This window comes from Populus alba, chromosome 6 (genome assembly GCF_005239225.2).
Source record: "Populus alba chromosome 6, ASM523922v2, whole genome shotgun sequence".
NCBI lineage: Eukaryota > Viridiplantae > Streptophyta > Magnoliopsida > Malpighiales > Salicaceae > Populus > Populus alba.
The window spans coordinates 18,324,254-18,339,458 of record NC_133289.1 but is presented as its reverse complement, the minus strand read 5'-3'; the positions used below and the strand labels follow the sequence as shown (position 1 = coordinate 18,339,458).

Sequence of the window (15,205 nt, the reverse complement as noted above, 5' to 3'; positions counted from 1 at the left end):
TCATAGCAAGCTCATACTGTCACATTCTAAACTCCATCTCCGCTTAGATAATAATATAAATTATATTTTGAAATTTCATTTAATAATTTAAATTTTTAAATTAAAATAGTTTTTTGACATGATATCAAAGCTTTAATAATCAAGCATTATAAGTTTAAATCTCATCATCCTTATTTATTTGATAAAAATTAAATACAATGTAATACAAATTTCAAGTTCAAAAGACTTTTACTTGATAGAGTGTGTTAAAGAACAATATAAATCATATTTTAATATCTCATCTAATAGCTTAAACTTTTAAATTAAAATGGTTCTTTTGCACGGTCTAAAATTATTATTCACCGCCAAAAATTATCGGAAAGCAGTTATTGCTCGAACCCGTCCCGCTAGTATGATGAACATAATTTAAGTTGATTGGACGCAGATATTACTTACAGATACTCAAAATCAACATAAGACGAGCCTAACTGATTCAAAAATGAGATTACAAGACTTGTGATGCAATTTCAATGTTAGCAGGCAACATAAACACCATTTATTAGACAAGTGCCATTGATTCTAGTTTAACCAAGTTAAAAAAACACTCAATAATGCAAGTTACCTTTTCCAAAGTTACCCGTTGAGTCAACACACAAAGATTATAGGTTGAAGTTTATCTTTTTTTTTTCCTTAAAAGTTAATTAACCATCATTGTCCTTATCTAATTTATTTTATTTAATTTGTTGTTTATCATTTCAAAAAACTATTATTTATGAGAATATATATATCCTTACGGAACCAAAAGTCCATCAAATACCTGTCAGAAACAACGGAAGTTCGATAACTTGTTTTTCAATAAATCAATTATTAGACATTTGGGCCAAATAAAAACTTTCAAGACAACAACACGAAATAGCATGTTTGATTTTGTCATACTTGTTCTAAGACTTTAAACTAGCTAGAACCAACCAGGCAACAGAAAATATTATTTTCCTCTTCTCGGTATCCCAACTACAAAACAGAAAACCATATCAAAATGTCATTTTAATAACAGCACACACTCAATAAGCAAACAAATTGTTTGTTCTCAGAAACCCATTTCAGTGCGCGCGCACAGAGATATATACATACAACTCGACCATGAGCATATCGTTTGTGAGAACGAAGCCCCACAATGAGTCACGGAACTGAATTTTGCTGATGGGTTGACCTTCACGGACCCATTGATTGAGAAACAGAGTGGTGATCCTTTAATCTGCAACTGACAATATTCTGCTATATAGCTTGTTCATTGCGTCTGCAAATGGCTATTTTATTCTTCCAGTTGGGGTTGTTGTCGAGGACGAAGGAAAGTGATATGAATGGTTGTCTTCGATTACAGTATTATTCATGATTCTGCATAGTGGTTGATAGAACAAATTTCTTCGTCTTTAAGATTAATATTGCTTTCATGAGTTAATTATTATTATTATTATTAAAGTGGTAATGTAATGTTACGCTTCGGTCGAAAAAGTGAAAGGGGCGTGACATTCATATTATAAATTAGTTCTTTTAATTTGCAAAAAAAAAAAAAGAATAGTTTCTTCTTAGTTTTAAAAACTAGTTAATTACTCCTAAAATCAATTTTATATTGGTTTGTAATTTAAAAAAAAATGGCAAAGGAAGAAAAAGTAAATAATATAGAAAGATTGACCAGAGAAATAAATTTTAAAAAATAATATTAAATTGAGCACAACCCAATAAACTAATTCGTTAGTTTTTAAAATTACAGATATTATTCATTTATTTAGCAAAATTAGTGGAATCGCTATGTTAATATTTTTAAAATTACAGAAAGTGAACATTTATTTTGCAAAATTGAAGGAATTGTTAATATTTTTAAAATTACAGAAAGTGAACATTTATTTTGCAAAATTGGAGGAATCTCAATGTTAATGTAAAAACAATAATGTTTGCGCAAGGTAAAAAGGAAGGAATACAGAATACTAATGTTTCAAATTAAAAAAGCTTATCAATTTTTTAATTTTAATGGCATCTTATACAGATTTTCGTGTGTTGAGATGCTCATAATATTCCTATTTCATGAGATATTATTCTGGGTATAATGTTTTTTGGGATTCTAGCTGGTTTAACAATTCTAGGTATAATGGGGTAGAGGCCTCCTAAGAGGAAAACAAAATTCCTACCATGACCTCCCAGAGGGAACGACAGATATCAATATTGTAAGCTAACCAGACTCCTACTCTAAGCCAAACTATAACTAAAACAAGATAAAATACGAGATGCTCGGCTAAACAAGCCGCCCAACCATCAAGAAAAACCAAAAACACAGCAAGAATTAAAGTTGGCTACTACATTCTTAACATTATAATGGAACTCCAAAAAAAAACAAGAAAGTCTCTGCCACGGACCAAACAAAACATAATTATCATGTCCAAATAATGAAGACCCTCAACAGTTAAAAAAAAAAATTGTCTAAGGAATAACAAAACTCCACCCACCATTCTAAATAGATTCTTCAACGGTTGGCCTTGGCAACTCTTTCAATCTCATCCTTCTTCTTGATGGCATAGCTGAAGAAAATGAAAACAATCACCAATAGCACAGAAAAACAATTATGAAAGGAACAGCCAAGGAGGAAAGAAAAAAACCTGTTTGAGGAACCCTTGGCTGCATTGATAAGTTCATCGGCCAAGCATTCAGCTATGGTCTTGATGTTCCTAAAAGCAGCCTCACGAGCACCAGTGGTGAGGAGATACAAGGCTTGGTTTACACGTCTAAGAGGTGAAATATCAACAGCCTGACGCCTGACAACACCAGCTGAGCCAATACGAGTAGCATCTTCACGAGGCCCACTGTTATAGATAAAAAAATTGTCAAGCAGGTAGCCAACAGTAACAGTAAAAGATCATGAAAAAAAACAGCACAGACCATATTCAAATAATCTGCTGATAATCCCAGCAGTGAGCAATCTACGAGAAGAAAAAAAAGGATGTAATTAATGACAAACCTGTTGACAACAGCATCAACAATAACTTGGACTGGGTTCTGGTCAGTCAAAAGGTGAATGATCTCCATAGCATGTTTGATAATGGTCACAGCCTTCAGTTTCTTTCCGTTGTTTCTGCCGTGCATCTGCAGTGAGTTTGTAAGCCTTTCAACAATTGGGCATTGGGCCTTCCTGAAACGCTTGACAGAGTATCTCCCAGCTGTGTGCGGGACATATGTAGCATGCTTAGCTTGGACTCCAATATAGTCAGCAAGAGAAATGTCATTTACCTGATCCACAACAAACAAATTAATTCCCAGGTTCAATAACATTATACAGCTCAGCAATTTTTTAGGCAATTGTTAAGATGTGTGCTTAATCAGTTTCAGAAATCCCTAAACCACCCATTAGTGTCCCAGGTATCATGTACGAATTAGATCAACTCAAACTAAAAACAAAACACAGCTACTAGTAAAAATGACCAGAACCAAATCCATGAAATAACCTGCTAAGCTTTCAACACTATGCAATTCAGTAAAATTCAAATCCAATTACCTACAAAAACAAATAACAAACAGTAACCATAATCACTCATAAGAAGTCAAACCACCTATTACTACTTCCCAGTTGACACATTGTTAAAACACAAATAATACACGATTTTCCAACCACGAAGTTTTTTAGTACAATTCTCGACCTCATCTGCTTATCTAAAATATCAAAAACTACGTCTATGTATAAGAGAAAATCCCACATGAATAATAAAAGAATCAAAACCACCGGTCATCCAATAAATCTATTAAATCTATCCATGCACCAAAACACGAAACAAATTAATTGCAGACCCATTTAAAAGCAAATCATGTAAACTAAAACCCTAACTAATGATTCTATAAATTATTCAATACCAAAAACAGCAAAAGCAAACAATAACAAATCTCTTAGAAATTAAATACTTATCGTATCACATTCCCGATAAAGTAAAAGAAACACAACAAAAAATACAAATCCTAGAAAAGGCAGATCACTTATAATTACATAATTAGCCAAACACGATTCAATAATACAGATCGATTAATGCAGAACCACTGAGAGATAGGAAAAAAAAACCTACGGTAATATCCTCGAAAGTCCAGCGATTGAAGAGCTTGACATCGTGGTGTGGCTCATTAACTTCCGGGTTTGGTGGAGCCACCACAGCTGCTGCTGCCATCTTTACCGCTTACCTACACACACCACAAGCAAATACGTTCAGAGAGGAAAGGCAGTTAATTGTATTTTGAGAGAGACATCGCGACGGATATAGAATGTGAATTGCAGACCTGGAAATCGGAAAGGTAGAGAGCTAGAGAGGCAGGCGGAACTGAGTTCTCGTTGCTAGGGATTGCAGCAGTGTTAGAATGTCCCAAGCTTTTAGCAATATATAGCGGCTGCAAAATGATATTAGGGTTTCAGGGTTTTAGTCAGACGTGAAAACGGGAGTGGGTTAAGGTAGTTGGGCTTTGGCTTGTTGGGCCTACTCTTCTCTTATTTAGTTATTTAAGATTTAGTAATGTGTGCCCTTCTTCTTAGGTAACGTCTCGTTAGTTTTTTTAAGGATAAAACTTAAATATATATATATAAATTTAAGATTTATATAGTTGAGCCTAGTTTGTGTGTTTGCATTACATTATGCGGGGACCAAAATTTCTTTAAATATATATATATATATATATATATATATAAAATTTGGTCTCAAGAAATTGTTTTGGCACTGTTATATTGTCATTTTTTATTCTATTAAAATAATTTTTTATTATTGTATCTGCTGTTTATTTTAGTGAATATAATTTGTTTTTTAACTAGAATTATTGTTTTTCTTGAAACAAAAACATTTTATGGCTGTTAAAGTAAGTTAACAAAAAAAATATTAAAATAGTATGCTCATATTTTATGAGTGGTTGAAAGTTAAAAAAAATCATAAATGTAATAAAATTATGTTCAAAATCTATTTAAAAATTATAAGAATAAAAAAAAATTTTATGAATATAATTTTTATGAACAATTTATGATTAATATTATTATTTCATATTATATACATAATAATAGAAAAAATATATTAAAATTCAAATAAAAACTTATACTGGTACTTAAAAATCATTTCAAAACTGGAAAATAAGTGAATCTGATAAAAAAAATTAAAAATGCTAGAAAAAAAAAAAGACAAAAAAATAAAGCCTAACGAGCGGTCCATTAGCATGCTAGATAACCTTTCTTTTCTATTATGTTATCGACCTTTTATTTTAAAAAAAAATACACAAATGATAGGTAATCTATTTAAAAATAATGTTGTTAGTGTCACTAAAAACATGTGACCTTGTTGCTCTAACTTGCATGCTAACTAACTAAGCTATGAAATATAATTGTTATAAAATAATTAAAAAACTATATTAAGGTGTTTTTATTATTCATATAAATATAAACAGTAACACATTATAAAAAATTCTAGTTTTTTAAAGTATTTGGATAATTAATCTTGTTTTAAAGTTCTATTTTATTTGAATTTAATATATTGTTGTTGATTTTATTATCATAAATTAAGAAGTAATTCTTTTTAAAATGAAAATCTATCTAAGATATATTTGCATTGTTGTAAGTATAATTATGAAATTAGCTTGATCCGGCGGATTAACTCGAGACCTGATATTTTAGTGACTCGGGGCCTCAACTTGGTTTTACATAATAAAAATCTAGGTTTGGTTGAAGCATTGGAGATAGGCATTGAGTCATCAAATACGAATATGAGGATCATGTTGTTAGTGCTAAAGTTGATATTATTGTAGAACTAAAATAATAAACCTGACATATCTCTAATGGAGGTTCGGATTAAGTTTATAGATAATCCAAAAGATATACATTTGTTTTGGGTATTTGAGGAAGAACAAAAAACATTGTTTGTTATAAGACCGATTCAATAGCTAATGGTTTCCTTGCTTGTTTCTAATTTATCCAATTTGCTTTGTATTGAGTTACAGGTTTTTAATGTTCCAGTATATGAACTATATAGGTGATGCATTGTTAGTTTTATTTCCCAATGTTAATTCCCAAACCATATTAAATAGTTTATTTCAAACCTAAATGAAGATGTACATGGAATAATTTATGAGACATTTGTCTATCTATGTTGTTGTTACCAAAATTGTAGATGTGCGTGGAATAATTTATGAGACATTTGATTATATGTCATTACAGACATAAATGAGTAATGACTTGATATTGAAAAGAAAATTGAATCAAAGAACTAAAATTTTTAACATTAATTTGTTTTTAAAAAACCAAACCTAAGTTAATTTGAAGCAATTATAGGTGTTTGAAAGCTAGTTAATTACCAAGATAATATGCTAATTAACCTAAAAAATGTGGATTTTGTTCAAAATAAAATAGTATTTAAATAAAGAGTAATAATGATTTTCTAAAAAAAAATATCCATTATATTAAAAACAAAGTAAATTAGATTTTTGGGTTAAAATATATGCTATAATCTTTACTTCAAATATTAGATAAGATATTAATTTTTCACTTGAAAATATATCAAAATAATATTTTTATTATTTTTTAAAATTTATTTTTACATCAACATATCAAAATAATTCAAAAATATAAATAAATAATAATTTAAAGCAAATTATTTTTAAATTTTTTTAATGAAAAATAGGTTATATCGTAACCCTAAATGGGCCGAGGAGTCCATTCTTTTATCAACCTTTCTAAGGGTATTTCATATATACTTTTCTTTGACATGGTGGGTATTTTTTAAAATTTTTGTTGGTTACCTTATGAGCTCTATATTTCTTATTAGATTAGGCATGAACTCTTTTAGATCATTTAATCATATTATGTTGTGGGTCATATTAATTTTTTGCAAATATAAAAAATATTATTCAAGCATTACTAATATTTTTTTTAATAATAAGAATTAAGAGGGGGTTGATTTAATATGACCTGATCAATTTGACAGGTTTAAAGATAACCTAAACGATTTGTAAACATATAGTTTAACTAAAAAAATTTAAGATAAGTTTTTTTTAAAAACTGAGACAATAGTATATTGGATCGTTTTATGTTTAACTTGTCAAATTTGCAATCCTGATTTTGAGACTATAATAACCCCTACATAAAATAAATTAAAACAAGGTGTAAAACATAATTCTCAATCAACCCAATATTAAAGAATAAAAAAAATAAAGGAAGAAAATTACATGAGTCAACCCAGATTAAGCTATTAAACTCACAATATGGGATATAAGACCAAGATAACCCCATAAAAAACAAATCAAAATAAATTGTAAAACTCAATTCCTAATCAACTTAATAATGAATGATAAAATTGAGAAAAAAATCAAATAAAAAGGATAAAAAACTACCAAAGTCAACTCGGGTTAACCACCAAACCTATGACCCGAATTGTGTGATTAAAATAATTTCATATAAAATAAACTGAAATAATTATGAAATATGATTCTCAATTAATCTAATATTGAATGATGAAATTTTAGAATAATCAATTTTAAAAAAAAAACTAAGAAAATTATTTGGGTTAACCTGCCAAACCCATGAATTGATTCATAAGATCGAAATAACCTTATAAAAAGAAAAATAAAATAAATCATGATTTCCAATCAATAAAAATATTGAATAATGAAATTAAAAAAAAACATGAGTCGATCAGTCTATCTCGTCAAATTCATGATCGAAATCATAAAAATTAAAATAATTTCACAAAAAATTAAAAAAAATCATGAAAATATAAATATTAAAAAATAAAATAATTTTTTTTTAAAAACCACAACTAAAATATTAATAGTGCTTCTTGTTTTGTTAAATAATTAATTAGTTCAAAAAAAAAAACACCCTGCATTATATGATGATAAGATTGTGTACGTGTTTGCAAAGAAGAGAAATATAGGGGCAAAAGGGCAACACTCTCGAGATATAAAAACAAAAAAATCGAAAATCAAATCACTCCCTACTGCTGTTGTCTGTTATTTACCACCCACCACTCTCCCTCTCTCTGCTCCTCAATGGAGCTGTCATTTTCTCCTCCATCTTCTCTTGGAATTTCTGCTTTAAACACTCACCGCAACACCTCTTCTCATCAACCAAAGATACCCATTAAGCCCACAAGCAAATCATTTGATTTATTCTTCAAAAGCTCTAAACCTTTTCCTTCAAGCACTGAAATTTACAGTCTCAAAAGAAGCTCAAAACTAGCACCGAACAGACATTACAGGCGGAATCCCATCAGGGTATGCTTTATTTCTCCATAGTTTTCACTTAAGCAAAGAATGAAAATGTTTCTATGATTGATGTTTATAGGATTAGCGGTGTGAATAAATTGGAAAAAAAGTCAGTATCTTTACTGATTTTACTTGCTTGCTGTTATTAGTTATAGTTATGTGTCTTGTGTCGAGTCGAGTCCTCTCATATTTGACAAACACAAGTGACACGGTTACTTGTTCCGACCTTTTTTGGTCACAGAACAACCAGGCAGCTGGAGTTATGGCACCCTGAAATAGTGGATGTCTAAATTTCTTCGATGAAAAAGATAGACAGAAATAAAAACTATACGAAATTCTTTTTATTAGCCACTAGGTTTTTAGTCCTTTTAAATTTGCTTCATAAGGTAAGCAACTGTTAGTTATGTGGTTATGGCTGCGGTGGATTGGTTTCCATATATTGTAGTTGTAGTTGAAATTTTGATCTGGACATCTATATTGGAAAGGCTTACTTAACCGCCAGTTAGTCTTGGAATGGCTCATGTACACATATATACAAATGAATGTGCAAATTGAACTCATTCAGTTTAATTGAAAAGGCCGAAATGAATCCGAAACTTTTAGAAGAAATGAAAGGGTTTAGGCTGAGTAAAGTTTGAGCCAAGACATCAATTTGCTTATCAAATTGCTTTATGGAGGATAGTGGTCTTATTGTTTTCCATGGGTGTCGTTGATTACTTTCTTCAAGTCACTGGCTGGAGTTCACTACTTTCTCATCAAATGTCCTGGGAGTTAATTTGGTTATATCAACATGGTCGTATACAAGTTTTGTTAACTTCATCCAAGAGACACGTGATTCTACCTATAAAGCATTAATGTGAATCCGGCTTCTACCAGGCCTGCAGTCAAGCTGGAGCAGCTGGATCTGATCCAATATTAAACAAAATCTCAGATTTCAAAGATGCATGTTGGAGATTTTTAAGGCCTCACACCATACGCGGAACAGCTCTAGGTTCGACGTAAGTTTATTTTGTGTATATGCTTTTCCACCTTAATAAATTTATACTTGTCCACACTCATGTCAGTACCGTAACTGATCCATTGTCATCATTTTATTTGTTGATAGCGCTTTGGTGGCAAGAGCATTGATCGAGAACACAAATCTGATTAAGTGGTCTCTGGTGTTAAAGGCATTCTCTGGTCTTTTTGCTCTAATATGTGGGAATGGTTATATAGTCGGCATCAATCAAATCTATGATATTGGAATAGACAAGTATGCATCACTTTTGACTACTTATTTCTTTTAGAGCTATTATATCTTGGTTGTGGAAATAGTCTGAAACCTTAATGTTGATCACCAGCTCTAGAATAGATTTCAATACACATTTTTGTGGCTTGAGACCTGGAACAAGTAGGGCCCTGTTAGAGCTTGCCAAGCAAAGAAATATTAGTTTCAGCCATGTAATTTAATGATTATTGAATATCTTGAAAGGCATTTCATTGCCCTAGAAAACAAAGAGAATAGTGCTAGATGGACTTGACTAAAACATTTGTCCATGTTTTTTTTTCTAGGCCATTTCAACAGTCTTATATGGTATATGCAAGGATTTTTCCTTCAATTTTAAACAATTTTCTTATAAAATTCTCCGTACTTGGATCCAAAATTCTTTGTATGAAATCTGTAACAACTTCTAGAAATGTATGAATGTGATTTTTTTTAATTGACGCGTCTCTCTTTATTTTGCAGGGTTAATAAACCTTATTTACCTATAGCTGCAGGAGATCTTTCAGTTAATTCTGCATGGTTGTTGGTGATATTTTTTGCAGTAGCTGGGGTCCTGATTGTAGGACTAAACTTTGGTCCATTCATCACTTCTCTTTACTGTCTTGGCCTTTTCTTAGGCACCATCTATTCAGTTCCTCCACTTCGATTCAAGAGATTTCCAGTCATAGCATTTCTTATAATTGCAACGGTATGACTTCCTATTTTTCCTCCTTTTCTTTTTCAACAATTAAACTTGTGCTGTGTTTGTCAGCTTCTCCAGGGTATTTCGAATTTGGTGAGAACAGAAGATTGAATGACGTTTGGAAAAACAAAAAACCATCTAAATCTGATCATAACTTATGCCACAAAATTGATAACAAAGGAAAAGATGGTGATTTTTGCTCTATGCTCTTATATGAACATGAATGTGGGTTAAGCCCTGAGAAAATGAAATAATTCCTCCAGTTGATAAAAAAGAAGTAACTCATTAAATAAGTCAGGGTAGCAAATGATCATTGTATTGGTTAACTTATAGTTGACATTAGCATGGTGTCAGAAACGTTTATAAGATAGAAAGGATGTGTTCAGATGCTACTCCAACACCACCCTCTTAAATACTGTGCAATTATTAGCATATCGATGCATATTATTTATTTGTAAATTAGATAAACATAATGACATGAGTGCCTCTCAAAAATTGTAGCAGTTGGATGAAACCTTGATAGAATACAATATCACAGGTACGAGGTTTTCTTCTCAATTTTGGTGTGTATCATGCAACCAGAGCTGCCCTCGGACTTCCTTTTGAATGGAGGTAGTTTACCTTAATCATAGATTGCTTCATATTTTGGTTGAGATAAAATGCTAAAAAATTATGCATTCCTACCAAATATGAATTCTTCAATAGTATCTGTATGTCTTGTTAGACTCCAACAATCAAACAATTGGAGCAATGATGGTATCGGTATGTCCTGTTAGACTCCAACACTCAAACAATTGGAGTAATGATGGTATCGGTATGTCTTGTTAGACTCCAACACTCAAACAATTGGAGTTACAGTGATGATTCAGGCTTCCTGAGGACATGCAGTCAATACACAGTTGGGTAGATCGTTGACAGAATAAATAAAATAGGTTATTCTGTTGGTTTTAGTGTTTTCAATACATGTTTGTGTGAGTTATTTCTTTAATGCATTGATCAACTGACATGGGCACCATTGCTCAGTGCAGTGGTAAATGTCTTTGGCTTGCAACCACAAGGGTGCGGATTCAAGCCCTTAGACCAGCCCTTCATGCAAACATGTTGAAGGGTGAAACCATTTCAAATTTCTCCATTACTAGTTAATGGATTAATAATTGATCAATTGGCATACCTGAAGTTAGCAAGGCAGTTCTTCTGTCATAAACCCTTAAGCTGCAACTTCTCCCTGGCTTGAGGTGCACTAAAGCATCTGAGTCTGTAGAAGTTGCAACTTTTAACCTCTCCTGAAAGTCAGGTATTGGCTGCACTGTTAAAAAAGAGCAATTATATTCAGACTGAGTGTGTAAACATAACCATTTGCTTTAACACTTCAGAAAATCTATCAAATTTGGTAATTCGCGTGTGCCCATTCTCTAATATTTGATGAGTTTTCTCATGTTCTCACTTCTATTTGTACCTGCAGCTCACCCGTGGCATTCATTACAACCTTTGTCACATTGTTTGCACTGGTGATTGCCATAACAAAAGATCTTCCAGATGTGGAGGGGGATCGCAAGTAAGTTCTAGAAATTTACTCACTCAAGGCAATTAATAGTGCATTTTCCTCGTGTTTGTGGTATGCCTACTTCCTGTGTAGTAAAACATTTATGACCTTGATAAGCAACATTCCAGTTAATAGTTATCTCAAAGTTCCTCCTAAACCTTATTTTATTTTGTGTTCCTCCCTCAATGGTTTTTTTCCTTCATTTTCGCTCACACCCAAAATAACCCTGCTATTTTTGTTAGAGGCCAAACACCTGCGTGTTTTAATTTAAACATGTACATGTGATCTCATATCTCATTGAATATTGTTACTGCAGATATAACATATCAACTTTAGCAACTAAACTTGGAGTCAGAAACATTGCATTTCTTGGATCTGGGCTATTACTGGTGAATTATGTTGGAGCTGTACTAGCAGCTATTTACATGCCTCAGGTATAAGTTTCCCTTGAAGCTGCTCCTGTGCTTATACGGAACTCATAGTATTAGTTGAAGGTCCACCTAGCTCCTTGAGTTTTCTTCCATGAAGGCAAACTTAACCCCTCCACTTGCATCTTTTACAGGATTTCAGTCGTAGCCTAATGATACCCGCACATACAATCCTTGCACTGAGCTTGGTTTTCCAGGTGTGTTTCATGGTATTAGTAACCATGTTGATTAGCACTGTGACTAGGATGTGATTTTTAGTATGTGTTCTTAGCTGGTATGGTTCATTTGATTTATTCTGCTAGTTTATTTATTTATTTATTCAGCAAGATAAATATCAATTCCTTCTTGCAGCTCTCATTAATTTGCTTATTCTTATGAGGACATTGATTTGTGCTTCTGCTCTTTCCATGGGATCTCATTGTTAAATTTTGGTATTTTTAATGGGTTCTTTAAAAAAAATTGACTTTGGCATCAACATGTGCTTTTCCATTGAGAGGTTACTGGTTCCATCTAGGAAGGCCTTCTCATCCAGCTTTCTATGCTCTTGAAGTAGTGATTAGATGGGCCTGTGAGATGGATGTGGAATTGGAATAAGCCAAACTTGCCTTCAAAACTTTTTCACTATTAGCTTGCTGATCTTGGAGCATGAGCAAGTTCCTCATAGTTAATGGTAGTCTTTGATGGTATTACTGACCTTCAGACTTTTGCCACTGACCATAATCCCTACTGGGTTTCCATGTGCACAATAGATCAGGGAATCAAACACAGAAATCAGCATATAAGTGTCCTTGGTTTTGCTAAAGTTTCACTATTTGCAAAACTGGCGTATTGATTTTTTCCTCAATATGGGGTAGAGATCGGCTTGATCCTTATCTTGGACCAGGTTGATCTGGATGGAAACCCCTTACTAAAACTAAAACAACAACAAACATATGATTTCTTAAACATCAAGAACAATGTTTAAATATGATAAGCAATGAGGAATTCTGATTGTTGATCCAAACATTTTCTGTACAAGTGATGAATTTCAATCATAATTGTGAATGTTACCTGTATATATTTTGAATCAATATTGTCAATATACCATCATACAGACCTGAAGAGTTGCATGGATATCACAGTTCATTTAATTTCAAGTGCTTTGTTCTTTACAATAGATCCTTTCTGCTGGTTGCTGGTTTTTTTGGGATCGTGTAAAATGTTTACTCATGTTTTTTCCTCTTGCATGCATCCTCTTTGTACCTGTCTCAGACGTGGGTGTTGGAACAAGCAAATTACACAAAGGTAATGCCTAGTTTCATGTTGTATATAACAAGGTCTTGAAACTTCTGCTATAGTCTCAATTTGGATGGAGGATTTCATATATATAGGAGATTATTCAACAATTATTTTGACTCAAAATCAAAGAGGGGTGAGGTTTTGCCTTTAGGCAATGAATTTAATTCAACTTAGAACTACAATTTCACTGATATAAATATGTGCCTTTTCTATTTTCTCAATTCGAGGGGCACTGAAATATGTACATTGAAAATATCCTTCTAGATTCACGAATCATATTTCCAGAAAAGTAAAGGAGTTCTCTTGTTGCTCTGAGGGCACTTCATATGATTCATTTTTATAACAGAAAGTCTTCTTCTGTTTTTTAATCTAATATGCCAGTTTTAAACTTTCACGTTTAATGGGAAATGTATCAAAGGGAAGCACGCTTCCTGTTGGACAAAACAAAAAGGAACATAGATTCTTACAATCATCACAGACGCTGATATTAAAATTTTTACTTCTATTCACTGTTCTGTTTGCCTCTGTTGTCTTGCTTTAATTACTTGTTACTTACAGAACATGGTGAATTGATCATGTCTGCATACAATGTCCAGAGACTGCTGCATTGGCAGACATTTTGAGAAAATAAGTCGAGCTTGATTGAGGAAATTTTTGCAATTTTAGCCGTTTGCCGCTTGTTTTTAATTATGATAAGCCAGCCCAATCATGCTTATACAGTGAATTCAGTGCAGCTTCTAGAAAATTTGCAACTGGTTCGAAATTCGACGTGATTCTCAATTAGGCTATAACAGCGAAACACACTCCATCAGTTGGATATGATTTCACCAAATACAAATACTGAGAACTTTTTTCAGATGTCCTGATTATATTCTTGTTTCCATTTGCAGGAGGCAATCTCAGGGTTCTATCGGTTTATATGGAATCTCTTTTATGCTGAATATATCATATTTCCTTTTATCTAGCCGAATTTTGATTTTTTTCCCCGGAGTTCAGAGAGAGATTGTACATCACATATCTGTTATTTTGCAACGTAACGTAATAGTTATTGTTGCAATCTATAACAGGCAATTAGCATCACTTTGTATCATATCATTGTATCAGTCTCTTCCTCGAAAGCAAAAAGTAGTGAGATTTTATTCATCTTCTGAATCGTGTGAAAATTCTTTGCTCTCACGGACTTTGACTTGGATCTTCTGCGCATGAGAAAACCAACTTAAAAATGTAAAGTGAGATAGAATAAAAAATAAAAATAAAAAGTAAATGAGACTTGCACCAAGAAACGCAGGGAATGCTGTAAGTGATGCACTCTACTTGAACTACTAGGTGCGAGCGGGTTTTCATGGTAGCGATACACCTATATAGCGGAACCTGGTGACAGAAGAAATTCTTTGCAGTGCTTTTGCTTGAAATGTCTGTTCTCAGGACTCCCAGGTTCAGGCTTTAGGTTGGCAGCCGCGAGGTACTTGTTTGTGTTCTGAAAGAAGCTATTTTGCCTAATAAAGGTGGAAGGCTAGGACTGACTTCACATTTTCTCTCGTAAGATCTCACCTGTCCTCACTTCAAATATTTCACCATAACTAGTTAAAGGTATTTTAGATGCTGCAGATGATGCCAAGAAACGTGGTGAAGTGTAGTTCAACTGGTTTTGGAGGACTATATTATGGACCAGAAATCATGCAGGTTGCCAAAAACATTCTGCCATCCAAATTCCTGGCATGTTCAAAGTTCTCAAAGCACACAAACTGATTGCAAGAAATCGAAGG

General features: G+C 32.6%; 2 protein-coding genes across 2 annotated transcripts; one reads left to right on the top strand and one right to left on the bottom strand.

The window, feature by feature from the left end:
* Window positions 1-2,317: 2,317 nt before the first annotated feature.
* LOC118043843 (small ribosomal subunit protein uS7) lies at window positions 2,318-4,443 on the bottom strand. Its single transcript, XM_035051935.2, has 5 exons — window positions 4,291-4,443; window positions 4,083-4,194; window positions 2,990-3,258; window positions 2,631-2,834; window positions 2,318-2,552 (listed from the first exon to the last, which is right to left on the bottom strand). The coding sequence occupies exons 2-5, from the start codon at window positions 4,179-4,181 to the stop codon at window positions 2,498-2,500; spliced, it is 627 nt and encodes a 208-aa protein (XP_034907826.1). The 5' UTR covers window positions 4,182-4,194; window positions 4,291-4,443; the 3' UTR covers window positions 2,318-2,497.
* A 3,517-nt stretch (window positions 4,444-7,960) lies between these two features.
* Window positions 7,961-14,582, top strand: LOC118043922 (homogentisate solanesyltransferase, chloroplastic). The gene is made up of 10 exons (XM_035052042.2): window positions 7,961-8,253; window positions 9,121-9,242; window positions 9,350-9,496; window positions 9,971-10,196; window positions 10,729-10,802; window positions 11,653-11,745; window positions 12,050-12,167; window positions 12,296-12,358; window positions 13,413-13,445; window positions 14,330-14,582. The coding sequence occupies exons 1-10, from the start codon at window positions 8,029-8,031 to the stop codon at window positions 14,402-14,404; spliced, it is 1,176 nt and encodes a 391-aa protein (XP_034907933.1). The 5' UTR covers window positions 7,961-8,028; the 3' UTR covers window positions 14,405-14,582.
* Window positions 14,583-15,205: the final 623 nt, after the last annotated feature.